Raw genomic sequence first — 27,614 nt, 5'->3', positions numbered from 1 at the left:
GGCCCGGGATGTGTCAGCTGACCGCTCCAGCCAGCCAGACTGCTGCATGACACATGACAACCGACCACATTACACGCTTCCTCGGCGGCGGCGGCGGTGACGCAGCTGCTGCTGTTGGTTTGACTTGTTCCCACCGCTCGTTGTCGCCCCCTGTCGGTCCGGAGTAGCAGCTAATATGGCGCCGTGATGCCTTCACGGTCTTTTCTCTGAGCAGCAAGGCAAGGGGAGCCAAAAAGTCAGACTTTTAAGTTCTCTAAAACTTTTTTTTTTTTTTTTTTTTTTACATCAAGGACCCCTAATATGACACAAATTAGACCATGGACCCCATAGCTAAACCACATTTTGAAGCAAACACCAGAAATACACAAATATTTGTTACTTTTTTAGTCAATGTACTTTAAAATTAGGGCAAATGACGTGAATTTTTGGAAATATTGTAGAGGAATTGGTACAATTTCTCTAAACATTTGTAGAAAAAAGTGGTAAAAAATTCTAAAAAAAAAAAAAAAGACAGTTTATTGGTTCAACCTGTGGTTCTCAAAGTGGGGTCCGGGGGGGTACCAAACTTTTTCTTAAAATGTTATCAGTTTTTCTAGACTTTTTTTTTTTTACTTTTTTTTGAGAGATTTTACCCCTTTGTTTCTAGAATTGTTTTTGAGAAATTTTACCTTTTTTTCTAGAAAATTTTTAAAGTTTTTTATATCAATTTTCTCTAGAATTCTTTTTAAAAACCTTTTTTTTCCTTTTTTTTTAAAGAACTTTTACCACTTTTTTCTACAAATGTTTAAAGCAGAAGTAAGCAGAATTTTTGTGTTAATATAAGTCTTAAATAGTTATATCTTCCGACAGCAATCACTTACATAGAGTGTTTGGTCCGAAACACGGGTCTGTCAGTCACTCTGCTCTGCTGTAAGCCGAGGAGAAAACTTCCCTTGTATCCTACAACCTTTATCCAATGAGGAGAGAGAACGGCATAAAGGGGCGGTCCTCTCTGTGTGTGCAGCCAAGGGATGCGCATGAATGTGGTGACGTAGGGACGAGGGCGGGGACTCCTAACTCCATCGGCTGACAAGAAGTTAGCCAAAACGACCGGATCGCTTACTTCTGCTTTATTTCTGAACTAATATGGTCTAACCCAGTGGTTCTCAAACTTCTTTTTACATCAAGGACCCCTAATATGACACAAATTAGACCATGGACCCCATAAAACAAATTTTGAAGCAAACACCAGAAATACACAAATATTTCTTCTTCTAGCCTCCTTTTTTAGTCAATGTAGGCTACATTCAAATTAGGGCCAGTGATGTGAATTTTTGGAAATATTGCAGAAGAATTGGTACAATTTCTCTAAAAATCTTAAACATTTGTAGAAGAAAGTGGTAAAAAATTCTTTAAAAAAAATAAAATAAAATGTTTATTGGTTAGACCAGTGGTTCTCAAAGTGGGGTCCGGGGACCCCCAGGGGTCCTTGAGAGGGTTCAAGGGGGTCCCCAACTTCTTCTTGAAATTGTATCATTTTTTTCTAGAACTTTTAACCTTTTTTTTTTTTAATGTTATCAGATTTTACCACGTTGTTTCTAGAATTGTTTTTGAGAAATTTTACCTTTTTTTCTGGAATTTTTTATTTTTTTTATTTTTTGATATCATTTTTCTGTAGAATTTTTTTTAAAAACCTTTTTTTTTTTTTTTTTTTTAGAATTTTCTTACTCATGTGTATTGACAATATACAGTATATGAAGATTCTACAGTAGTTTGACATGATGTTATGAAACCAGGATGCTGGACTTTATGCGCTGTAAATAAACTACTAACATAACCTCAGCGCTCCTGAGAGATTGTAGTTTTTTCTTTTTCCTTTATTGAGCAATTGAAAATACGAAGGAAACACAGGTGAAAATTAAGTGCAGAAAACAAAACATTAGGGGACTCATGAGGGAATGTATAACAAAACAAATGCAAAACAACACCAAATAGCTAAAGATAAAGTATGAAAAAACATTATATCAGGCATTTTAATTCAACATAAAACGGAGCAGTGAAAAAGTGGCCGGTGACAGTGAAGTAGCACCAGTGGGACTGAAATCAAACGCACCCCGGGCTTCCCATGTGTTGGAGTGTGACTCCGCCCCCACGGCTCCGCTGCTGTTATGAAAGCGGACTGGTGGGTGTGTTGAGCAGAGTCGTCCAGCAGCGAGCAGCAGATACAGCAGTAGATACAGCAGAAGCAGGCTTTGAAAAAAAACTGGTAATATAACCTGTTTTATTCTTCCTAACATGTAAACAAACATTATCTGACACTTTTATAACCGCTTTCATTGATCCACCTCGGATTTTTCCTTTGTTCCTCGTCGTGGTGGTGGTTTGTAGTCTTGCACCACCGGGCCCTGCTGTGCTGCTGCTGCTGCTGCACAACACATACATAACATGCAAGATTCACATGCAGGGACACAATGTTCCCTATGTTTGTTCCCAGCTGAGGACAACTCAGGACAAGCACTGTGATCCAAACTTAACACAGTTCACTCATACTCATGCATCATTAATGAACTGATATGTGTGTTTGTGTAAAGAGCTTAGAGGCCATGGTACCATTTAACAACTTAGTCTCTGAAAACAAAATATGCACTGGATATTTTTGGTGCTTTGGAGGAGAACATAATTTAGTTACTGCAGTGACAGCTTGCATGTGGGTTCAATTTTCTGGATCTGGAAACCACAAGCAGTCGATATAGTAGTAGTTTTGCAGAGAAAAAGTCTCAAGTTAGACATATTTTATTCTGTTTTACTTTTCAAATGACAGACATCCCAATCTTTCTAAAATAAAGCTGAATTTGCTGTTTTTTTCTTAGTCTTATATGGTTATAATTTGAATATTTTTTGTTTTTTTGGACAAAACATACAATGTAAAATACCAGAGTCATGAGGAAGTTATGATTTTCGTTTTCTGGGATTTTATCCTGAAAATGCACCAAATAATTAAAGGAATAGTTCACCAAAAAATGAAATTCAGTCATTATTGACTCACCCTCATGCTGATGAATACTCTGGAGTAGTTTTTTATTCCTCAAAGTGCATCTGGTGAATACGGAGACCCGGTTCGTAGTCCAACGAAATCCTTATATGAGAGTCAATAGCACCCGACACAAAAAGGTCCATAAAACTACACAAAAACCTTGTAATATTCCTCCATACTGCTTGTCCTCTGCAACCCAAGTGTCCTGAAGGGATATAGTCCAGAGTTTACTCAAAACGACATAATTTAGGACGTTTTTACAGCCTAAACAGTCCTGTATTGAATATATCTCATGTTCAAGCGATCTGTGAGAGCACGCCCCAGGCAAATTCAATACAGGACTGTTTAGGCTGTAAAAATGTCCTAAATTATGTCTTTTCGAGTAAACTCTGGACTATATCCCTTCAGGACTCTTCGATTGCAGCGGACGAGCAGTATGGAGGAATATTACAAGGGTTTTTGTGTAGTTTAATTGACTTTTTGTGTCGGGCCGGGCGCTATTGACTCTCATATAAGGATTTCGTTGGACTAACAAAATCCTTGAGTCATTAATGACTGAATTACGTGTAAATGGCAGATTTTGATTTAGTTGCTCTGCTGCAGGATAGTTGTATCAGACTGAACAGGTTTTCATGGTGTACTTTGACTTCTACTCCGCTGTGCTTAAAGATCTTTGTTTGTTCTTTGTCCTCGACGCAGATCAACGATGCTTCGTGTCACCACGGCCTCGCTGTGCACCTACTGTCCGAGGATGAGGCGGCTCCTTCCTCCCGCGGCGTCCGCCTCCACAGCTGTGACCTCCTCCCACAACAACAATAAGAGACTTGAAAACCAGCACACGGTCGACTCCCTCTACCAACTGTCGGTGGACATCCGCAAGGTGCGCAAGTTCAAAAGCTGGGTGTTGTCCGAGAGCTCCGCGTACGTGTCCGAAACCGCCGACCTGTTGCGGGACATGGGCGCCGACACGACGGCGATCGCCCAGATCCTGGAGACGCACCCCGAGGCCGTGCTGTGCCGACCCGAGGACGTGGCGGCGCAGAGAGACCTGTGGGTGTCCGTGTGCCCCAACAGGCGAGAGCTGATGAGCATCATCGAGAAGTTCCCGGCCTCCTTCTTCACGCTGACTCACCACGGCAACCAGCGCGCCAATATCCTCTACCTCCAGAGCCTTCGCCTGAACAAGCGCATCATCGGCAAGCTGATGGCGAGCGCGCCGCAGAGCTTCTGTCGGCCCGTGGAGCGCAACAAGGAGGTAGGATATTTTATTGTTTATTTTAAGCAGCCACTAATCTTCCTGGGGTCCACCCGTAAAATCACATAAAATGAGAAAAAAGAGTTAAAGCAGAAGTAAGCGGAATATTTGTGTTAATATAAGTCTTAAATGGTTCTATCTTCCGACAGCAATCACTTCTATAGAGTGTTTGGTCTGAAACACGGGTCTGTCAATCACTCTGCTCTGCTGTAAGCCGAGGAGAAAACTTTCCTTGTATCCTACAACCTTTATCCAATGAGGAGAGAGAACGGCATAAAGGGGCGGTCCTCTCTGTGTGTGCAGCCAAGGGATGCGCGTGAATGTGGTGACGTAGGGACGAGGACGGGGACTGCTAACTCCATCGGCTGACAGGAAGTTAGCCAAAACAACCAGATCGCTTACTTCTGCTTTAAAATACAAATACAAATAATAGAAAAAAAAGTTTACACTAATGATAATAACAACCATTTCAGCAATAATCAGAGATATCATAACAATAGAGTGAAATCAGGTAAAAAAAAAAAAAAAATTAAACAGAAATAATCTAATTCATCAACTTGAAAAAAATAAATAAATAAAATAAAACAGTAACAACAATCTTAATCATCAACATCTGTGAGTATGTATGTGTATGTATTTATATGTGTACGCCTATGCTTGTGTGCCTTTAACATGTGCCCTTTCTACCTCTGGGCTGTTAGGTGACATTTCAATGGCCTCTTAAAGGTGCCATATGTAAGAATGTGGCCAAAAACGGTTACTGCAGTCAAATTCAAAACACAGCGATCTGGTTTTTTCTCCCAGCCGTAGCGGCAGCTCAGTGGACCAGACCGGAGGCTGAAATCATGTTATAAGAACATTATTCCTGAGTCTCTGTGACATATTAGGAGGATTTTACGGCCAGTTGCTTTAGATTTCTTGCATATTGTACCTTTAAAGCCTATAGTTTTGTTTTTTCTTTGGTAATGTGAGGTGATCCACACGCTGAGGGAGACCTACCTGGATCTCGGCGGCGACGAGGGCAACCTCCGCATCTGGCTGCAGAAGCTGCTGAGCCAGAACCCGTTCATCCTGCTGCGGCCGGCCGAGGCGTGGCGGGACAGCCTGGGCTTCCTCCGCGAGCAGGGCTTCACCACCGAGGAGCTGCTCGGCCTCGTCTCCAGCCTCAGAGCCTCCATCGCCGAGCTGCAGCCCGACGCCATGCGACAGGCGCTGGCCTACGTCGAGGGCGTCCTCGGCTGCTCCGGGGACGAACTCAAACAGATCGCGATCCGCTGCCCGGCCGTCTTGTACTACTCGCTGCCCACCCTGATGGGACGCTTCCAGGGGCTGATGGACGTCGGCGTGAGCATGGAGCAGGTGAAGGAGTCTCCCGACGTCTTGGAGCTCACCACGCAGATCGTGCTGTACCGGGTCCAGAAGCTGGCCTCCTACGGGTACGACGTGCGCTCCGGCAGCTTGGACGTTATCGTGGGAACCAAGAAGGACTTTGAGACGTCGTACGGCAAACTGCGCCTCAGGCAGCAGAGGCCGCTCTTCAACCCCGTGGCTCCACTCAGATCAGCTGAGGAGTGAACATCAGGAGGGTCTGGTGAAGATCTGCACTACGTTGTTATTGACTCCTGGAGTCAAGAAGACACTCACATCGTCGCCTTTGTGCAAACTGCATGAAGAAGGGAGGCGAGATCGAACCGATCGAGTCTCCAAAAGTACTTGTGTTGAGAACAAGTTTATTATAGAACTCAATGTGTTTTGACCTGTGGTCTTTGGGTCTTTTGATTTGACGCAGAAGGCTCCTCCTGAAAAAAGAAAGTGACTGTTTGGAAATGTTAAGAAGTTTCAGGAAATACGCAGATATGGAAATTAGTTCCAAATCACTGCTGTAAACTACGATTCAATACACTAACGAATGAACCGGTTGTGGTGACTTGAGCAGCAGATGAGCAATAAATGTCAAGATCTGTTGTACCATCTGAGTTCTTCATTGTAAAAAAAAAACCTCACACTTGTTCAGTTTCTTCCTCTTGTTTTGGGGGTCGGACAAGGCCGACCAGGCGTTTCCTCGGTCTATCCCACAGGTTCCTCCTAGTTTGACAAACAGGAAACGACCATAACCTGTCATCTGATCCACATTGATTGGTTTTATTGTGATGTGATGGGTTTCAGTCAATATTCAGAACAAAGATCGACTGGTAAATCGAGATCTTCCTGATCAATCGGCTCCTTCTCCATCCATCACATTTAATTAAAAAAAAACCCTCATCCAAAGGTTAAACACACTCCAATTACAGATACATCTCAATAAATTCAGTAAATATAAGAATATCATGGAAAAGTCAATTTCAATAGTTCAAATCAAATAGCCAAATTTCAAATAAATGAAAATAAATAAATTAAAAAGCATGCATCAGATTTGTTATACTGTGCATTTTGCACTCATGATGGATTCATGTCATTTGAAATGACATTTGAACTTGACAAAAGTAAGACTGAATGCCCCTGAAAATGTCAAATGGTGTAACCACAACAGAATAACTATTAAATATTTGATCCACCTACAGTGGATTTAAGTATATTTATAAAAACTATACTTTCTTCTGAAAACATTACATTGAAATAGATTTTAAAAAATTGTTTTTCTATACTTTTCTAATTTTAATGAATTTTTGCAACACTGAGCAGGACTTATCTCTAAAACCACAGCTTTTTTTCTAAATAATGTGAGAAATTATGGGGGAAAGAAACAGTGTTGTATTGCAAAAGTAAATAAACATTTATTTCACATTTGACTCTAGATGTATTTCCAGATTTTTAAATTGGTCTTTTGTAATATTCAATTTTTTTGAGATACTGAATTTTAGGTCTTCAAAGCCATAATCATAACAGTTAAAAGAAATTAAATAAAGACATGGCATGTTTCATTCTGTGTGTAATGCATCTAAATAATGTATTAGTTAGTAAATTAGTAAATTGAACATAGACAAATTTTCCATGATATTCTTATTTATTGAGATGTATCAAAGAATAGACTGAAACCATCTGTATACTTAACCCAGTTTTAATCAAACAAGACATTGAGAAGGAACAAGAAGCAAACGAAGCAGTTCTCTCCAGTGGTACATTTATTGGGAGTTACACAGAAAGGAGAGGAGTGGATTGGTCGGTTTGGTTTGGATTGGGTTGGGGGAGGCGAGGGGAGAGGAGGGGAGGGGGGCACCATGATATGAGGACTCTTCATTCCCGTCACCTTTTTCTCAAAAAAAACCATTGACAAAGGGGCAACGAGTTGACAGTTAACGTCACAACTGATATCGCCTCTACAGTGGTACGGAATAAAACGAGCCAGCTAGGAAATGATCAATACACTTCTGTTGATAGATACACTGAATGGCTCATAAAAAGGAGAGGATCGGGAAGTATGAGTACATGAGAACAGGCGGCTTTATTTGCAGAGATACAAGATTTCTCACTGTTTTTGTTTGTTTCTTTTCTTTTTTTTTTTTTTTTACCAGAACGGACGGTCTATAAATGTTTTCATTTTTATAGAAAAAAATCTTTCCAAAAAAAAAAAAAAGAGAAAGATCAATCCACAATTATTTCTCATATCAAAAATATATCAATGGGTCTATGGCTACACAAAGAGAGAAAAACACACATACAATATCCAAATATGTACAAGTTGTATGTGAGCCGAAATTAGCAAATTCATTATATACATAAAGGACGTCGTCGGTCCCGGCAATATTAACCCAAAGATAAGCTCAGTGTGGCAGCGTCTCCAGTGACGTCGCCACCGGCATGGTCGTGCAGTCCACATGATAATATAATATAGTCCGATTAGTTGAGAGACTTTTCCTTTTTTTCTTTCTTCCTTACTTTAGTGCGTGAGTGTGTTTCTGTTTTTCCGACAGGTTTTTACGTTCCTCTTGAAGTCGTGTGATCATGCAACGTTGTAGTGCTTTAACAAAACGTGTAAGTCTTTTAGCGTCCATTTTTTGTGTGCATGGCGTTCCCCGGCAAGTCTTCAGAAACGTCTGTGAGGAGAGAGAGAAAGAGGACAACAATGTAGTGAGTATTAAAATCTAATAAAGGCTGTAAAAGGTTTCAGAAATTAACTTTTACTCTTGAATAAATTGCTTAAAATTGAAGACGTAGTAACCTAACCACCTAAAGTCATTCTGTCTGGTGATATATGATGTTTTAATTGTCAATAATCCTATGAAGATCAAAATCTACAGCTGAAAACAGTGTCCAGGAAGTGAAATATTGTTTTTTATGATCTATGTTTTCAAAAGCAAGAGCCACAGGGAATGTAGGAGAAGAATTCAGGGACAAAAACATTGTAGGTTTGGCCTTTTTATGAGAACAAAAACATACATTATCACTGTCTGGCAAAGAACGGAGAGGTGGTTTTTATACCCCACTTTGATTCTTTAAAAAAAAAAAGAACATACATTATCATATCTGGGGAACATTAGTCATTTAATGCTCTTTGCATTTAGACCATTAAACCCTTATGGATGCTCCATTAGCAGAGGCAATGAGCTCCTGCTTTAATGTGTTTTCTGGCATCTGAATTATTAATAACTTGCAAAAATCCTGCCTTAGCCAAAGTTTTCATTTTATTTAATGTTTCCTCGTGATGCAGCTGATGAGGGAACATCTTGTTGTGTGTCACTTAGTTTTTTTTATCCACTGGACAATTTTAGCTTGAAATCCTCAATCCAAGGTCAGATAAGAAATATTTAGTGGATGTTCCCTCTCACCTCTCTAGTGGCAGCTCTGCCTCTGGACTTTTGAGCTCTTGCCATTCCCAGAGTCCTCGCTGTGCCGCTTACCACTGGTATGACCGTTGGAGTGATGATGTTCAGGCCCTGCAAAATAAAACAGCACGGTTTAGAAAATGTACTTTTACAATCTGTCACTGAAGAAGAAAAAGAAGAAGGTAAGATTTCTACATGTTTTATCTAATTGTCATGGTGTAATGTCTGTATGTTTTTTTATTTTTTAATACCTGCCTTAGGACAACGGATGAAATTTACTGTGCATATTTATATTGATGCTTTTCGCTGATATGTTGATTAATGTGCATTATTGCATTATGTGCAAATAAATACATTTAAATATAATTCCTGTTGTTTAAGTGCTACAGTGCCCAAAGAAAATGCAGATTTACCTATAAATATAATAAATCAGTGGGGCAATCACTCGATTAGAAAACCTGCAAATTGCAGTTTATCAGTGTAAAGGATGTTTTTGTGGCACCAAACGTTTTTAAAATTGTCCAAATTATTTATCATTTTGGAAGAAGTAGTAGAAGAAGATGATGTAGCTGAGTCTTGGTTTTCACCTCTTTGAATGACCTGGGCAGGAATCTGCTGTGCGCCTTGAGAGTAACACACCATATTGGAGCTGGTGCCTGGATAACCTGGAACTAAACAGAGAGATTCAAGGATTATCATCAGACACTTCACATCATCATGTGACAGCTCAGATGAAATGATGATGATGGTGTGAAGCGTGTGGCGGTGGCGGCTGCAGCTCCTCACCCTGCTGCTGCTGCTGGTGGTGTGTGCCCATGTTGCTCTGAGGATCTCCCTGCAGGTACATCATGACTCCGCTCTGCCAGTCGCCGCCCTGGGAGTGAACCGGCATCTGATACCCTGAGACAAACAAATAAATTAATTAATAAATCAAATTTGAAGGAGGAATAGGAGGAGGAAGGAGGAGGAGGGAAGAGGAGGATGGAGGAGGAGGTGGTGTTTGTGTGACTCACGTGATGCAGCTGCAGCATCGTGTGTCGTCTCCACGTGAAATTGCATCGCATCCGACGACGCCTCGTTGTTCCCGTTTCCGTTCCCGTTGGGGGTGGAGGGAACTGTAGCCAAAAGGCCTGAGGACGCAGGGGGGAAAACAAATAGGTTATAAACTCACTCAGCACCTTTTATTAGTTTATGTTCCTCTGACAGTTTTATGATTTCATGCAACTGTCTTCTCGCTTCATAGGAAACGTTGGACTCGTTCTGCTTTTACAGACGAGCTGCAGTGAGTCAGAGCGAAAGTGAAACCAGGACGAAGCCGACTGTGATTTACTTCAACGCACGTCTACAGACCTCACAATCCCCTCAGCTGCACATCTGTGACTGAATATGTCCCAATTGATCAGCTGTTGATTAATATTGATGTATTTTCATTATAAAATATGTGATTAATAATAGATCAGAATTAATGCTTCTAGTCCCTGATCACCTGTGGTTAATGCTGCCAACACTAATCTTGTTCAATCAATCAAGTTTTATTTATATAGCACCTTGCAAAGCAAATAAATGCTGTTCAAAGTGCTTTACATTTTGATTGAATAAGAAGTGAAACAAGAAGAATGACATGGAGACTAATGCAGATTAAAAACAGCAATACAATATAGCAATAGTAAAAAATAAAATAAAATAAAATAAAAACACAATATAATATGATAAGATATTTAAAGGGTTATAAAAATTTAAATTTAATAAAATAGAATAAAATGCAGGATAGAAATATAGGACAAAACAGTCAAAAGAAAGAAAAGAAAAAGCAACTGATGTGCAACAGCCCAGAAAACTTTAAAAAACAGAATCTGATTGATAAAATGATTGGTATCGGCTAATTTCAGTCATAGATGATGAGTATCAACATGTAAAAAACATGAAAATAAAAACATTGACACTTTTCCAAGCTGTGATTTCTACCAGAGAAAAGGTTAAAGAGTCCTGAGGCTCTGTTTCTGAAGCTCATGCACCTGAGTGACTGAAGCAGATTTCATTTTCCCTCCTTCAGATCAATACTAAAGACGTTTTTTTTGTTTTTTTGGTCCTTACCGAGGCCTCTGTAGCAGGAGAGCTGCTGGTAGATCTGTTTCATCCGCTCGATGTTGAGGCGGCTGGACTCGGCGTGGTTCACCATGGGCTTTGGGTAATGCACCCCGATGATGCACTTGGCGGCTTTCTGCACGTTCTCTGGGGCGTTCCAGGGGTCGTAGATGTACTTGGCTGGAAACCCTCTGAGGATGGGCAGGTAGCGCCTGAGAGAGGAGGAGGAGGAGGAGAGGTTCAGAGATGAGCAGCAATTCAACTTTACAGTTTCTTGGCACAATAACCGGTGTTGTTCTTTGTTTCCAATTAGTTTCTGACCTTCAAATGAAGAATTAAGTGTCTTTAAAAAGCTGCCAATACACCGAAAATAATTCCATTAGTCTGAGAAGGTGGAGAATATTTAACTTAAAAGTGTTTTAAAAAGATTAATTGGAAGGTTTTCAAATCATAAATCATCCAAACTGGATCATTTTTCATTTTTTTGCCAACCAAGATGAATCAGACTTTGAGCTCCACAGTGCATCAGACAGATTAAACAGCAGCGGTGACAGCGACCATCTGCAGGACGTTGTGAGTCGGTCGGGTCAGATGAACTCACCGTATGTAGTCTCCGTTGGGGTCGGTGCGGCGGCCGAAGCCCACGGGACAGTAGCAGTGGAAGAACTGCTGGAAGAAGGAGCTGCAGGACAGCCACATCCAGCTGCCAGCGTTCACGCTCCAGTCGGCGTCCAGCAGCAGCTCCTCAAACACCTGCACACGCAGGAAAGAGATGTCGTTTATAATCAATCTATCAAACAATATGTGACTTTTCTCAACAAAACTGAATCCGCTTATTTATCCGTTCCTTTAAAATAGGTTTTGATCGATAAGAGTTGATGTGAAGACTTGTTTTAGTGCAGGTGAACCACAAAATGCTTGGGTTTAATTTAGATTTAATTTAATTTTTATTCATTTTATTGTCAGTTTGAAAGGCCAGTTTGAAAAATGTAAGTTTTATTTATTTAATGTTAAAGAAAATGTTGAAAGTCCACAGGTGTTTGAACCATATTTGAGGGATTAAAGCAAAAAGTGTGTTTATGGGAGAAAAACATCAGTCACTTATCAGACAGTTAATCAACTATCAGATATTTTTCACTTTACCTCAAAAATCCCACATTGATCCGCTCTAAAAGGTTTTATTTGATTTTAAGGCTGTGATCTTGTGTGCATGAATTAAGGTTCAATCTGCTGTTTTATCTGTATAAAAACATTTCTCTTCTCAGTTTCATTTCATTTTCTAAAAACAGAAGTGATCCCTGTGTCTTAGAAACATGAAAAACTTGACTTGGTATGAACTATGGATGTTATCCCATGTCTCTCTCACTATCTTTGATTATTGTATAATGTACTTTATTTATTCATTTATTACTGTCATTGTTATTATAAACTTTCTTTCTTTTTTTCCATTTTCTATTGTCCTGCCATGTCCTGTCCTTTGTTATGTCAGTTTGTCACTGTAACTTTGTTCTTGGAAAAAAAAACATTTTGAAGACCAAGATAAACCAGAGAGACGATTAGAAACATATGAATCAGATTTTTTACATTAAACCTCTGATGATCCAGTGTGTAATGACGCTGCCGTACCTTCATGCCCTCCTCCCAGCTGATCCACAGGTCTCCTCTGGTCAGGAAGCAGGCCACGGCGTGCCGGGCCAGGTGGTGGATCCAGCCCTCCTGCCTCAGCTGCGTCATGATGGCGTCGATCCAGGGGAAGCCGGTCCGTCCCTCCGCCCACTTGGCCAGCGCCTCGGCATTGCGGTCCCAGGGGATCTGCACGCAGATGGGGTTGCTCTCCATCTTGTCGAAGCACGGGTTGTTGGTGGCGGCCGTGTAGAAGAACTCGCGCCACAGCAGCTGACCGTAGAGCGAGAGCGGAGGAGAGCTGTTCTTCTTCACCTGGTGGGGGAAAAAAATAATACAATGTGAGATCAACAGCTGGATAAATCAAACAGAGACATGTGTGTTTAAAGTTAAGAGTGAAAATACTGAGTAAATGTCATAAATAAATCTGAGATAAATGTGTGGAAACATCTGATCAATGCCTATGTCATACCAATAGTCACCACTAGTTGGCAGTATGTGCTTTCTCTTTGTGTTTTATATAAACTCACTGTCAAAACTTCTGCATCTTTAGAAGCAAATCTTTTGAAAATAAAATAATTTGTTCCTCATTTTACATTCAGTTTGATCATAAATTACTTATTACCGGTAGTTATTATTATTTAGTGATTAAAGTGATTCAGTTCTGGTAAAAGAGATATGATATTTCCTCTTTTCCTTCATGTTTGGACTCTTAACGTGCTGATTTGATGCTTAAAGTAACCATCACCTGCAGGAGGAAGTGACCCGTCAAATTAAGAGCGCTGCAGAGGTTTTAACTCATTACACTATAAAACTGTCAATCTTTACAGGGTGGCATAAATAACAAAACACCCAGATGGTTGTGATCATGTTTTAAATACAGATACATTAAACAGACAGAGGATTAATAAGGAATCTGGTAAATTAATAACTATACTGGTCTGAACCTTAAGAATGATTTTCTCTGACTGTCTTTAAACTGCTCATTGCAGCAGCATCATATGAGACGAGAGATGAGTCCATCCCATGATGCATCTTGTCTGAGCCTCTTTCAACTTGGATTTCACTCAGAATTTCCAAAAACATGTCGGGAAAAACTCTTCTGAGATAAATCAGACTCACTGACACATCTGGGTCACAAACAGCAGAGACAGATTCAGGCTGAAGCTGCAAAACAACTAAAGTCTTCACTGCGTCTCAAATACAATGTTCAGATTAGGAAACATGAAACTCATATTCGAGCAGCTCAACTTTTAACTTAGACCAAAGTCAAAGAGGATATCCCTCTCTTTTCTGATCATTTATTTATTATATTGTTACAGATATTGTACTTGTTCTGTATTCATTTCATTTTAATTACTTATCTGCTCACTTCGTATGAGGGCAGGTGGTGTAGGGAAACGTTTTTAGATGCGCTTTTGTATGTTCTTTTAAAAAAGCAATAAAAAGAAATTGAAAAGAAAACACTTAAGCTGTTCCCTATATGTTCAGATGTCTGAGATGATGCGTTCAATGACCTACCTTTCTGTAGAGGTCGGTGAGTTTGAAGTAGAAGAGGCGACAGGAGAGGCAGCCGAAGCGCAGGTACGGACTCAGGCCCGTGGGGCTGGCGAGCAGCGAGTTGGCGTTCATTCTGGGACGCTCGAAGTTGGCGACCCACGCCTGAAGGCAACACGGAAAAGATGTGTCAGATATGAAAATGCATTACAGCGTTACACCGTTACATCACAGCAGCTGACGAGGTTTCTGTCATATCGTACACTCGTATCTAGAAGAACTTCATCTTATGTAACTGTGAAATCAAAGTCAACTGATCGATCAGATGTAACTCAAGAGAGAGATACGTAGAAACAGTCTGAAGAAATTAAAGAGAAACTTCACAAGGAAGAAGCTTTGAAACAGACAGATGAACTAGTTTGGTTTTAAATGAGTTGATTCTCTCTGACCTTTCTCTCCAAATGTCTCTCCAGTCGTGTGAGGGCTTCGGTTTCTCCGCCCGGCCACACGGCAGAGGACAAACCCTCTGTGTCGAAACCTGCAGAGGAAACACACAGAAACATCTTTAACCACATATCTCTTTGTTATATATACTGTAATCATGTTTCTATGTTTTAACTTGAGCAGCAGGGACTGGCTGGAGGGATGTTGACCTGCAGCTATATTCATTTTACTTCTTTATTTGCCTTGTTTTATTCATATCTTGTGAAAGACGGGACGATTATATAATATTATTCTTCTCTCTTCTCCTTTTTATTTCAGATTTGAGATTTTGTGTCGGCATATTTAATGTTGCCTCACTCACCGAGTTCCTCGAGGGACGGGACCCCGAACTTGTCGTCGTGGTCGTCGGACAGCGGCGTCGTGCACTTCCCCATGACGTCGGCCGTGATGGACTCGGCGGGAACCTCGACGGGGTCCATGCGGCTGATGAGCGTCTGGAACCTCTTGTAGGTGAGAGGGGACTGACCGCCGTTCAGCTCGATGATCCTGCACAGGGACACGGCAACAGAAAAGTTATTTATCATTTATCATGTTTGTTTGTTTTTCTGATGGATGGATGCAGCCGGTTTGTTCCGGTCGGTGTCGGTGGACTCACTTGTCCAGATCATAGAGGGTGTGCGAGGTGCGCACCGTCACCTCCACTCCGGCCTCACAGGCCAGCTTCTTAATCGCTGCATCTCGCTCCTTCCCGAACGGCTCGGAGTCGTACTCGTAAGACAGACGAGAAATCTTCCACTCCTGGAACACAGAGGAGGAAAAACATGACGTTTAATAAAATAAAATAAAATAAAATACACAAGAGAACAGAGGAAACTCAAGAGCTGTGTCTCAATTCAAATACTTCCATGAGTACATCGTCATGTGTACGTACTTCTGTAGTGTGCAAATTTCAACAGTTAGTGTTGTCTCAAATCGAATACTTATACGATTAATCGAACAATAATCGATTATTAAATTAATTGTCAACTATTTTGATAATCGAATAATCGGTTTGAGTACTTTTTTAAAGAAAAAAAGTCAAAATTATCTGATTTCAGCTCCTTAAATGTGAATATTTCTGGTTTCTTTGTGCCTTTATGACAGTAAACTGTATATCTCTTTGGCTTGTGGACAAAACAAGACATTTAAGGACGTCATCTTGTGGTTTGAGAAACACTGATGCACATTTTTCAACATTTATTTACATTTTATTGACCGAACAACTAATGGATTAATTGTTTAAATACTCAACAGATTAATCGACAATGAAAATAATCGTTAGTTGCAGCCCTATTACATATTATATTCTGCTACGTAGCCACGGCGGCCATTATTGATGGTGGGCAACACTTAGCCTACATACTCAAAATAGTTAGTGTAAGTAGGGAAGTATTCGAATGAAGACACAGCAGAGGTTTTTAAATCAGCCTGGTGCTCAGACAGGAACATGAACACTTTACCTTGAAGAGTCTGGGAAACACATCAGTGGGTTGGCCTCGAATCACAAACAGACGGGAGTTGAGCTTACGGAGGCTCGAGTCCAAGTCCTCCAGACTCTGCAGTAAGAACCTGCAGCGGGGAACAAAGTGTTGTCAACGTTAACGGTGATACATATACAGCATAATATTCAACAACATGAGGCTACAGCTGCAGAGGAGAACGCTGCATTACAGAGAAACAGAGTTTGACGAGAGAAACCGGATAAAAACATGACACTAAAGCAGCGAGTTCCAGGTCAATCAGCTCCTTCATATGCAAATGAACGCAGCAGAATCTAATCAGGACCAGCTCCACTCTCGTACGACTTCAACATCAAGATATTGACGCAGGAGACGGAAACGCTCGTCCTCCAGAGTCGACCTACTTCTACAGATTCACCTGCAGCAGCAGCAGCTTCTTCCACCGATGTCAAAACTCAGATTTGATTCTGCTGCTCCATCTAACAAATGGGACGCAGGTGATGACGCAGCGACTTAATCAATTTCTACAAGTGTTGTGTCTTTCAGTCGGTCGTGTGAGTCACCACGGACCCGCGTGTGTGTATGTGTGCAAGCAGCGTGTTTCTGGTAAATGTGTCACAGCTGGTTAGATAACAAAGCCACAGGCAGGACAAACGATGGGGGGGAAACGAGAACTAGACATCCTTGACTACAATTTAAAAAAAAGCAAACAAACACACATCAGTGAAGGCAACAGCTGACAATTCATGACGCAGCAGTGCATTATGGTCCAGTAATGAGCAAAAAAAAAAAAAACATAAAGTTTACGTCATTGAAAATAACAAAATGAGCATTACACGTCTGTTTCGTTATTATATTCGTCATTATATACATGCTGGAGGCTGTAATTCATAATAAGTAAAAAATATTCTGGCAAAAAATAAGAAAATCCAAGGTAAATTCTGTTTATCAGTTTTATATTATAGCTCAGAAATATCATCGTCATCATATTGTTCAACTAAACCATAATAATGGTCATAAATGTCGGAAACTTTACTTTTGTGATTCAATATTTCAACTTCAGCTATAACACAGCCTAATTCATCAATTGAATAATTTATCTGCAGCTATTTTAGAGGAGAAATATTTTTACTCAAGCAGAATTTCCCAGAATCCCTCCCTTGCTCTCAGCAGACATACTCCAATAGTGTCCAATGGGTTCATCAGAGTAGCACTGCACTACCAAAATATACAGTTTGTATTGTGTTACACATGCATACGTCAACTTTACAGCACACGTCTATATTAAAACGCACCCAACATGTAACTCTAACCTCCTCAGACCTCAACTGGCCCCAGTATAAAGCCTCCTGTATGTACAGACTGCAGGGTATTTCTCCCCTGGAGTGGTATAAAGATGAGTTAGTCAGGTTTTGCATTAAAGGAAAGAGATAAGAGGGTAAATAAGTCACAAAGGGAGGTTTAGAAATTGATTAACTCCAAAATAAGAGGAGACAGGATTAAATTAATCCATAATTTGACAAAAGATTTTGAAAACAGTCTGGAAAATCAACCTTTTGTTTGAGTTGTAGACTGAATAACGGATCTAATCGGAGCTTAAACAGGACATAATGTCCCACTAACTCTGTGTGTGGGCGGAGCTGCATCCGTCTCCCTCTATCACTGCATCAGGTGTAGCCCACATCGTGCAACATGTGACACGTCGATTTGTCAGATAATCCAGCAAATAATCAAATTCCACATCCAGTAACATGTTTTTTCCATTAAACTCAAACTGTGTGAATTCATTTCAAGTCGGTGACGTCCAATACAACTGTGGATAAATCTCCTCCAGCTCCTGACGACAGCTCACCGAGCCTGCAGCGCTCACAGAGTTTCTGCAGATTGAAGCCTGAAACCTGCTGTGAAGTGAAGTTTAGTCATTTTTCCTTTTTCTTATTTTGACTCAACAGGATCTTCCTGTCCAAATTAACCCAATCTGTTCCCTTCCTCCATCCTTCCTTTCTCCCTTCCTTCTTTCCACAATCCTTTTTCCCTTCCTTCCTTCCTTTTTTCCTTCCCATCATCCTTAGTTCTTCTTCCTTCCTCTTTCGATCCAATTGATCTGATCTGTTCCCTCCCTCTGTCTTTCTTTCCTTCCTTCCTTCTTTCCCTTCTTCCTTCCTTGAAATAATCTGTTCCCTCCCTCCATCTTTCTTTCCTTCCTTCTTCCCACAATCATTTTTCCCTCCCTTCTTTCCTCCCATCTTTCCCTTCGTCCTTCCTGCCTTCCTTCATTGAACAAATCTGTTCCCTTCCTCCATCTTTCCTTGCCTTTTCCCTTCCTTCTTTCCACAATCCCTTTTCCATCCCTCCCTTCCTTCTTTCCATTCGTCCTTACTTCTTCCTTCCTTTTTGACTCAATTAACCCAATCTGTTCCTTCCCTCCTTCTATCTTTCCTTCCTTTTTCCCTTCCTTCTTTCCTCCCATCTTTCCCTTTGTCATTCCTTCCATCCTTCTTTCCCTTCATCCTTCCTTCCTGTCTTCCTTCCTTCCTTGACCCAGGAGGATTAAATGCAAAACATGTTGGATGTTTGTTATTTATCTCTGACACATCTCTAATATCATCTGAATCATGCAGACAGCGGATGAGTCAACTGCTCTGCATCCACTGGAGTTTAATCATGAGTGAGTGTGTGTGTGTGTGTGTGTGTGTGTGTGTGTGTGTGTGTGTGTGTGTGTGTGTGTGTGTGTGTGTGTGTGTGTGTGTGTGTGTGTGTGTGTGTGTGTGTGTGTGTGCGTGCGTGCGTGCGTGCGTGTGTGTGTGTGACACGTCGACCAACGTAAACAAAAGGCAGCAAATACAAACACACACACACACAATTGCTTAGACAACAAAGTAGTGTTTGTGTTTCTGCTGCATCCAGATCATGAAGCTTTAATATCCTTTAATATCGATAGAAAGTTTAAATACAAACTGTAAACATCACACACACACACACACACACTCGTCCAGGCAGAGCGGCAGTAATAAGCTGCTTCCCGTGCTGTTGCTATAGGTACCAAAGTTCGTAGGTGGAGGCTTCCTGTACCATCCAGCTCTGATCACATCTTGTACCAATGTGTGAGTGAGTGAGTGCACTGTAAAAAAAACACACAACAAACTCTCCTCCTATTTGTTACCTCAGTGTATAAACACTTCATCCTGAGGAGCAGAGGCCGTAACTCTGCAGTGAGACGTGGGCTTTAATGGATTCTGTGACAGTTTGTGAGAAGGTGGGAGGAGGTTGATCTTCAGACATTGAACTCATCACCCACCAACATGTGTTATGAAACCGTCTTCAGTGACTTTACAGTGATTTTAAGAGCAGTGGAGAAAAGATTTATCACTCAGAGTTTGGGGACATTATTTATTCTGCAGGTCTGAGACCAATTGCACAAAACATCTTAGGATTTCCCCTACACCTTCAAGTCTTCTCTTTAAAATGTTTACTGAAGTATTTAAAGGGATAGTTCAACATTTTGGCAAATTGACCCATTGCCATAATCCCTATAGTCATAGCAGTAGGTTTGTTACCTTTAATTGTCGGTGCAAGCTATTTTTAGAATGGCGGAGCAGAGCCGCGAGCTGCTCAGAGCTACGCTACAGAGGCTCATGGGATTTCTTGGTTTCCCCTCATCAAACTGATCAAATACACAATCCAACAACTCCAAAACGCTCTTGTGGACAAGTTGTGACCTGCACATTCACCACGCTATGAGATAATAACAGAACGTTACGAGACGGAGTTGTTTTCAAGGTAAGACATGTCTGCTGTGAGACATTGATGCTCTGCAGTTTTTACTCTTTTACAGGATCTTTCTAGTCAAATAATTTCACGTCCATCGATCAATTGTGAGCTGAGTCATTCACTAAGTGTCAAAAGCTCTCAGCTTTAGGAGATATTAACCTGTACTAAAAGCAGTCACTATGGAAACTGCAGAGTTTCACTGCTGTAAAATCTCTGTCACTGCTGCAAACACCTTCAGCTAAGGAGAGATTCAGACTCATGTAAAAAAAAAAAAAATGTTTTTTTTATGAGGATTAAGGTAAAATAACTCCTGATGACAAATAACCTGCTGCAACATTCACCCCTCATTATCTCTTAAATCCTCCCACACAGATTTTTCCTGCGGGGCGTCAGTTTTCTCCACTCCACTAAACGATCCGCAACGAGATCAGATCAGAGCTCAAGTACAACAACACAACAACACAACAGGACGACAATGATGATGATGATGGTGGTGCTGGTGGGAGCAGGAAAGTGCAGCGTCAGGCCTGAGGCTATTTTCATGCTCTAAATAGAAGTGAAAGGTTCAACTAACAATATAAACCTCACTCCTCCGCACTCGTCTGCAGCGACACTGATAACCAGTTTAATCCTGCCCAGCCCAGCGTTTCCATGATGCTGCGTCTCCAAGGAGAAAACTGCAGATTTAAGTGCAACGTCAGGTTTGTACGGTTGTAATTAACGCCTTACAGCGAGGTATTAAAACCTGATGACAATATATCATGGTGTCTATGAAATCTATTCAAATCTATCAATCTATAAAATTTAACAAAAATTTAAGAATCTCTTCAATTTTCATTATTAAATCATTGTGGTTCAAATAATATGCAAAAAAACAAACAAACAAAAACAGCCATTAATGTAAAAACCTGCCAGATATTGTGATGAGTCATGATTATAGTGGGAATGTTAATTTGCATTTTCATTTTCACACAAAATTATATCAACATGATGATTTCTTCTAGGGTTTTGCACCAAACAAGTATTTTTCGTCATGTCTGGATCAAAAAAAGCAGCTTCTACAGTTTAGATATTGCAATTTTAATGATATTATGATTAATTCAGCCTTCAATACATCAATACAGCCTTAATAGGACACTGAAATTTCTGTTTCATGATTTGTGTCTTCTGCGTTTCTGAATCATGTCCTGACCTACATTTCTGCCGATGCTCTGTATCTACACTGAGCTTCATTGATCGAGCACTGACCCTACAGTACTATCACTAACATCTTTGTTATATTGATAAACAGCACAATATGGCAATAACTGGAAAATCTAATTATTATAAAACACAACAAACCTTTTTAGTGTGTGTGAATGTAACTTTAGTAACATGCTGTATGTATAGCATTATATAACACTGTTCCACTTTGGTGAATTATCAGTTTCCAGTGGTGATTTCCCTTTTTTTTTCAGACAAATAGGAAGTGGTCGAATGTCTTTTAACAGAATGAGTGCATGAATTAGCATTTTGTTTCTTGCTCCACTCTCTTTCTAACACACTGATTTGTACTCATTCACATCTGGAATCGGTTCCAGCCCCTCGGCTCTTATCTGATCTAACCACTGAGCAGCAGCAGCCCAGATTTATCCCACCGGACCGGCCGGGGATTGAGTTCGAGGTCAGGTCTGTGTGCCGAGGCCGAGGCAAAGCCAGACCCAGACCATGTGACCCCCAGAAGAAAAGCAGAGGGTGAGGCAGAGGGAAAGAGAGGGAGGGAGAGGTTGGGGGACTTAATCTACATTCATCTGTGGAGTTCAGACAATACACAAAGTCTAACTGGGTTAACTGCAGAGAAAAGTAGCGAGACGACGCTCACTACTTTCCCTCCTACTTGTTATAAACACAAATCAACACTAATTATTAGGCTACCTCCTCATAAACTCACAGTAAATAAGAAGCAGTAGCAAAAAAGAAAAAAGAAGTCTTTCATCATGATCACACGGCCCACCCAGGATATAAAAACTGCTGAAATTTATATCAGATGGAGGCAGCGGTGGCGGTTTGGTCAGGATTAGTGCTGCTGGCCACAGATAGCCGGGGTCTCAGCCGCCGCCGCTGCAGCAACAAAAGTAGGTCAAACAGACGAGAAGCGAGGAGAGGAGGGGAGTTTTTATACGCCTAACACACTGACCTACTTCTGCCACGCGTGGAATATAGCTACTGTCATTATGTAATCGTCGTGTGTGGTAGCCATTGACCCACCCACCCGCCTCGGTCACCGGCAGGACCTCAAGGACGCAGCGGGGATCGGCTCACCAACAGCAAAACCAGACGGACAAATGGTAATGAGGAGAGGAAGAACCTGTACAGGAACACGCTGCTGCTGCTTAGACGAGCCGCAGGCTGCACAATCCTCTTATTGCATTAGCATATCATGTTCTGACTGTGACTTTTTCTGCTCTTGAGCGAAGGATTCTGCAGAACAACAAACTCCTCAGATTCAAATTAGGAGGAAATGTCACATATTTAACATCAATAAATCCCAACTCTGTCATTAAATGCATTGAAAAACCTTCATTTTACTTTGGTTTTAATCCTCTATGTGTGTTTTTTATTCTCAGTAGTATCATTTAAATGTCTGATATGTGCAGATAATATGAAATAAATGAATCAGGTCACACTGCGTGATCTATGTGTGAGCTCTGCGTCAGCTGTTATATAACTGTGGAAGCATAACATGGATGCTCCATAACAGGCACGCCTTTACTGCTGCTGCTGCTGCTGCTGCTGCTGTGACGGCATCATGGGCACCACAGTACAAACCAGAGCGCGCGCGGCGGGAGAAGGAAACACAAAACATCCAGCGCGGGGGAATCCAGCTGCACTGGAATAAACCACACAGTTTCCACACGGGAGCCCGGTGACTACAGAAGGAGACGGTGCTGAGAAAAACGTCTGGGTCAGGGAGCAAGCTGTGTTGAAATAAAGAAACGGGAGGATGGCAGCTGCTTGTTTTGACTAAAGGGAAAGTTTCCACGTAATAGTGAAGGTTAAGAAAGACTGTCAGCTGGACGGCCATGGTTTGAGGATGAAGGTTAGGGAGGAGGAGGAGGAGGAAGGCAATGGGTAACAGGTCCATTAACGGTCTTTGCTCTTATCTCTGTCACATGAGGCTGTAAAGCTTCATATACGACTTATTAGTATCACCAGACTTATCTCACACACACACACACACACACACACACACACACACGCATGTCTCAAGAGTTCAAGAAAATCAAGAAATTCAACCCTCTAAGACTCTCTAAATACACTGAATATGTAATAGTCTGTAATTCCTGGTGAATATCTGTGTGTTGTGTGTGTGTATGTGTATGTAATGTCCCTGTTATATGTTGTAAAACTAAATTGTAAAAAAAAAAAAAAAAAAAGAGTTCAAGAAAATCTAGTTATGTAAAACATTCTCGGTAACTGATGCGTTCAAGCCTGTTCAACACAGACACGTCCGCTGTCTACTCTGCCACCTCTCTAATCCCTGTGGAAGAATTACCTAATGATCTGAGTCACTTAAACTAAACCTGCATGGATCTGTACCAAGCTGGACAACTTATAGCCTGTCAAAGAGTTCGGTGCAGCCATAAAACATTTTACAATAGGAAAAAAAAAACACTTTATGTCATAAAAAAATATGCACTGGGATCCAGTTTGACAATAATTACAGTCTAGCAGAGACTAGACTGTAATTTCTGGTGAGGTAAGGGTCAACACGCCAAAATACTGTTTACCAATTTGAGGTCTTATAACTCGCTTTTTGTGGGGAAGGAAAAGCGATGTCATAAATTACATGTGAAGTCAGCGCCGCTTTATTTATTTAGTCTGATTTTAATGATGCATCTGAAGATATAATGGATGTTTCCTGCTGCTCCTGATGATGATGATGACTGGGTAAAGATTATACACACACACAACGACATCTGAAGGATGTAATGGAGGGACAGTACAGCGGGATTAGAGGGCTTACAGCATACATTATAGTAACCAGGGCAACATTATCAATATTGATGTGATGTGGCAATAAGAATTCAGGTCATTGAAGAGTTGGTCCACATCTGGAGTTACTGTATATCTCGAGGAAATTTAAATAGAATGCAAATGAGAATATTCACAGGCTCATCTGGAGTTGTAAGTTTAAGTTGGAGTGGATTTTCAAGAACAGGTCATAATCGCAAAGATCAGATTTTCCTCCTGTGACATAACAACCAAAACTCACGAGATCTCAAGAATGCACCTGCCTGACAACGATGCGTCCGACTGTCTGTTACATAAATTAAGTCCATGATCACAACTGCAAACACTCGACAACAACCGTGTTTAGAAACTGGGACAGGTGCATCTCTGCCTCTGCACCAGGAGGCATCACAACACTGAGTCTGATGGATGAGCAGCAGACTGATGCATCACCTTGTTGGTCAACAGCCAGAACTAACTGTGTACAAGTACACAACACTTTGGCAAACTTGCATGTGTTTATGCATAAAGGGTGCAGACTAGAGAGCAGTGACTAATGACTGGTGCCAGACAGTGTTTGTTTATCTGGGTTGATTAGACTATTACTTTCAGTTGTGTGTCAGAAAATGAAGAAAACAGTCTAAAGCACGAGGCGACACTGCTGCAGAAGGCTCCTTTATGTAATTTCTTATCACATCAAAGAGAAAACATCCACATCGCAGTGTAGAAACTGAAACCTGCAAATATTTGCAAATGCAAACTATTTTGGACCCAAATTGTTGCAGATTCATTTCATGCCAGTGAAATTACAGGTTATGTCTGACACTGCGGTTACTGCATATTGCATAACGATGCATTGCATGTATGTTGCATGCACCACTTGTACAGAAACATATTTATCTTATGAGAGAAGCATAAATACTGCATGTGCAGGGATTAGTTAGTGTGTGGTACTGATTGTCCAGACAGTGCAGCTTATTGTCTGGCTCTGTTTTGCACGTGCTCAGTTGTTTTATAATTGCACTCATTTTTTTCTTACCTCCACCTGTTGATCCCAACGTTGGATGATCCAGCAAACCAGGGGTCGAGGATGTAGATGCAGCGGACGGTGTCCGCTCCCTGCAGAGATTCCTTGAGCGACGGGTTGTCGTGCAGCCGCAAGCCCTTCCTGAACCAGTGGATTGTATTAATGACCATTACTCGACTGGACGCGCCCTCTGGTTTCCTTTTGAATGTCAAGAGTCTTTTTGATGTTCAGTCCACTTCTTTTTTTTATCCCGACTCACTGACAGTTATGTCAAAGCAGAAAAAACACGTGAAAACAAGGCCACGGGGGAATCCGATGAAGAAAAGTCCGTGTATGCCAAATAGCATACAACCTTTTTTTGTTTATATTGTGGTCCGATTTATTTGTTTAGCCTTGTTCTAACAGAACCTTTTCCATTATGTCGAAGAATGTATAAACTGCTGGCTGCTGAACCATTTGGGCACAAGGCAGAGCGCGCTCTCCAGCAATGTGACAGTCGAGCAGGCGGGCGCTAGGACCCAGAGCGCTGAGCAGCAGAACGCTTGTTGTATAACTTGTTTTTCTGAATGGTGAAAAATGCATAAATAAATACGCTTGAACTAAAAACTCTTAATGGCCACACACTCAAAACACATTATTTAGGTATAAATGTTAAACAGAGTGATAAACTGGCCTGAAATTTGAGGAGGTTGGTGACCAACGAGGCTGCTCTCCGCTGTGAATACCGGGGGAAAGCTGGTTATGTAAATTATACGATTTCTAACTGCGATAAACCTACTGTCTAAGTCGTCGTCCGAAACAAACCCGAGTTGAAACGTAGCTGTTCTGAAGAAAAAAACTCCTCGGTTCCGTGCAATTCGTCTCTCTGGTTCTGGAGCGGATGTTTTGAGCGGCTATATCACCAGGATTTTTCCCCTCAATGGTCCACGAATAGCCGCGCGTCCGCCTCGCCGCACCTACAGTCGTGACTCCGCCCACAGCATTACGCACACGGCTCTGCGCCCTCTGATTGGTCCGTGCGTTTATCAGCGTGGTCACGTTTCTGCAGCGTGCTTTCGCTTGCCCTAAATGACTACTGTGAACGGCGAACATGTAGTGAAAAGTAGGCTAAATGTGAGGGTATTTTGCTGAATTGTGACCTCTTATGGTCGAAACAACAGCTCCCACATGTTGGCGCGGATAATTCACTAAAGTTTATTAAAATATAAGGAAGTTAGGGCTCAATTTAGACAGAGATAAGCCCCTCTTCTTACTCTTTTCATGGTTGTATAACAGTTTAACTTGGGTTAAGGATATAAATACGCACATTTGCAGTTGGAAAAACATGCACACGGATACTTTGACGGTACTTTTTATTTTATTGGGGCGAAAATCGGTGCAAATGTGTATTAAAGAGATAAAAAGCTGTGTCTGTGCAGCGCTCTGGCTTGTTTACCCTAAAAGAACCCGGATAAGCACATGAAGTCTGGCATGAGCGGACACGCGTCACCTCATGTGTTGTGTGTTGGAGCGTAGTTGTACGTGCGTGTAGTAGGTATTGTAGTAGTTGTACACGAGCTCCCGCCCTCGGTGTTAAACCACGTACTGTTTTAGATTTTCCCAGCAGGCAGATAGACAGCGTGTGTCCCTATAAAAAGAAAGGAACATGTATTTTTATCATTATACAGTGTTTATAACTTTGTTTGGTTTTTACCTTTCTGTTCACTGCCTTTTTTAGTTGCATTACAGTTTTGAGTCCGTCGTAACAATGCATATGACTATTTATCTTATATTTATTTTATATTGTCTTATATTTCTTCTATACATTATTTTCGTTTAGTATCTTTTATGTCTTATATGCAGGACTGATATTGCTCAAACCGTCTGTATATGTTTATAATCTATATAATATAACTAATTATCACAGTTATTATCATTATTATCGTTAGTTGTGGTAGTATTGGTAGCAGTAGTATAAGTAGGAGTAGTGGTGGTACTAGTATCAGTAGTTATACTATGTACCGTGCGTCACAACAATCTCTTATATAAAATGACTTGTAATTATGCAAGAGCTAAAAATGTTGGGTTGGGGAGGAGAAGTAGTACCAGACTTTGTCCACTGAGGGGCAGTGTAACATCACACCACTGTCGCCCTCTTCCTGCTGTATCTGGTGATAACTTAATACTGTAGCTACAGTGATACTGTAACGTGTCCATACATGGTGATGCCGGATGCTGCACTTGTTGTTTTATATTGGCTTTTATATTTAATAATCCAATATGATTTCCACAGTATCCCCCTTCTTTAATCTTCTTCTTATACATCCAATAGTGATAATCATGGTCATTATGATAATGATGATGACCATTTTTATTTCACTATCTTTGTCTCTGTTATTAGGCTACTTATATTATAATTTAACTGAAAAGTACCCAAAATTCATTATAAGTCAGATTTCAAAAATACAAATATTTCAAATGTGACAATCAAAACTGTGACTCAGGAACAATATTAATATAAAATGTTCAGATAAGAAGGACAAAAGGGCTTTGAATGTTGGGCAACATCCAGTAAATATGATCACACAACCACAAATCAAAAGGAACACGACTAAAAGGAAGAAAAAAAAATCAGCCAATACAAATACATGATGACAAAGTAAGA

At 40.9% G+C, this 27,614-nt stretch overlaps 2 protein-coding genes across 3 annotated transcripts; one reads left to right on the top strand and one right to left on the bottom strand.

The window, feature by feature from the left end:
• Positions 1-3,719: 3,719 nt before the first annotated feature.
• LOC311006284 (transcription termination factor 2, mitochondrial-like) lies at positions 3,720-6,063 on the top strand (the record flags this gene model as incomplete). The annotated part of the gene is made up of 2 exons (XM_083999054.1): positions 3,720-4,268; positions 5,241-6,063. 2 exons carry the CDS (start codon positions 3,720-3,722, stop codon positions 5,841-5,843), a joined length of 1,152 nt encoding a protein of 383 aa, XP_083855180.1. The 3' UTR covers positions 5,844-6,063.
• Positions 6,064-7,316: 1,253 nt separating this feature from the next.
• Positions 7,317-25,914, bottom strand: LOC311006845 (cryptochrome-1-like). Of its 2 annotated transcripts, XM_083999833.1 has the most exons (14): positions 24,983-25,914; positions 16,180-16,288; positions 15,336-15,478; positions 15,042-15,226; positions 14,686-14,774; positions 14,261-14,401; positions 12,743-13,054; positions 11,718-11,869; positions 11,126-11,328; positions 10,045-10,161; positions 9,818-9,931; positions 9,619-9,702; positions 9,035-9,142; positions 7,317-8,302 (listed from the first exon to the last, which is right to left on the bottom strand). In XM_083999833.1, exons 1-13 carry the CDS (start codon positions 25,138-25,140, stop codon positions 9,039-9,041), a joined length of 1,911 nt encoding a protein of 636 aa, XP_083855959.1. In that variant the 5' UTR covers positions 25,141-25,914; the 3' UTR covers positions 7,317-8,302; positions 9,035-9,038. The 2 variants fall into 2 exon arrangements, 1 of the variants encoding a protein (XP_083855959.1); XR_014596400.1 differs by having other exon boundaries at positions 9,107-9,142; positions 9,619-9,931.
• Positions 25,915-27,614: the final 1,700 nt, after the last annotated feature.

This window comes from Trachurus trachurus (genome assembly GCF_905171665.1).
Source record: "Trachurus trachurus genome assembly, chromosome: 23".
In the NCBI taxonomy this organism is placed as follows: domain Eukaryota; kingdom Metazoa; phylum Chordata; class Actinopteri; order Carangiformes; family Carangidae; genus Trachurus; species Trachurus trachurus.
Note: the sequence above shows the minus strand (reverse complement) of the source record. Positions and strands in the feature narration are given on the sequence as shown.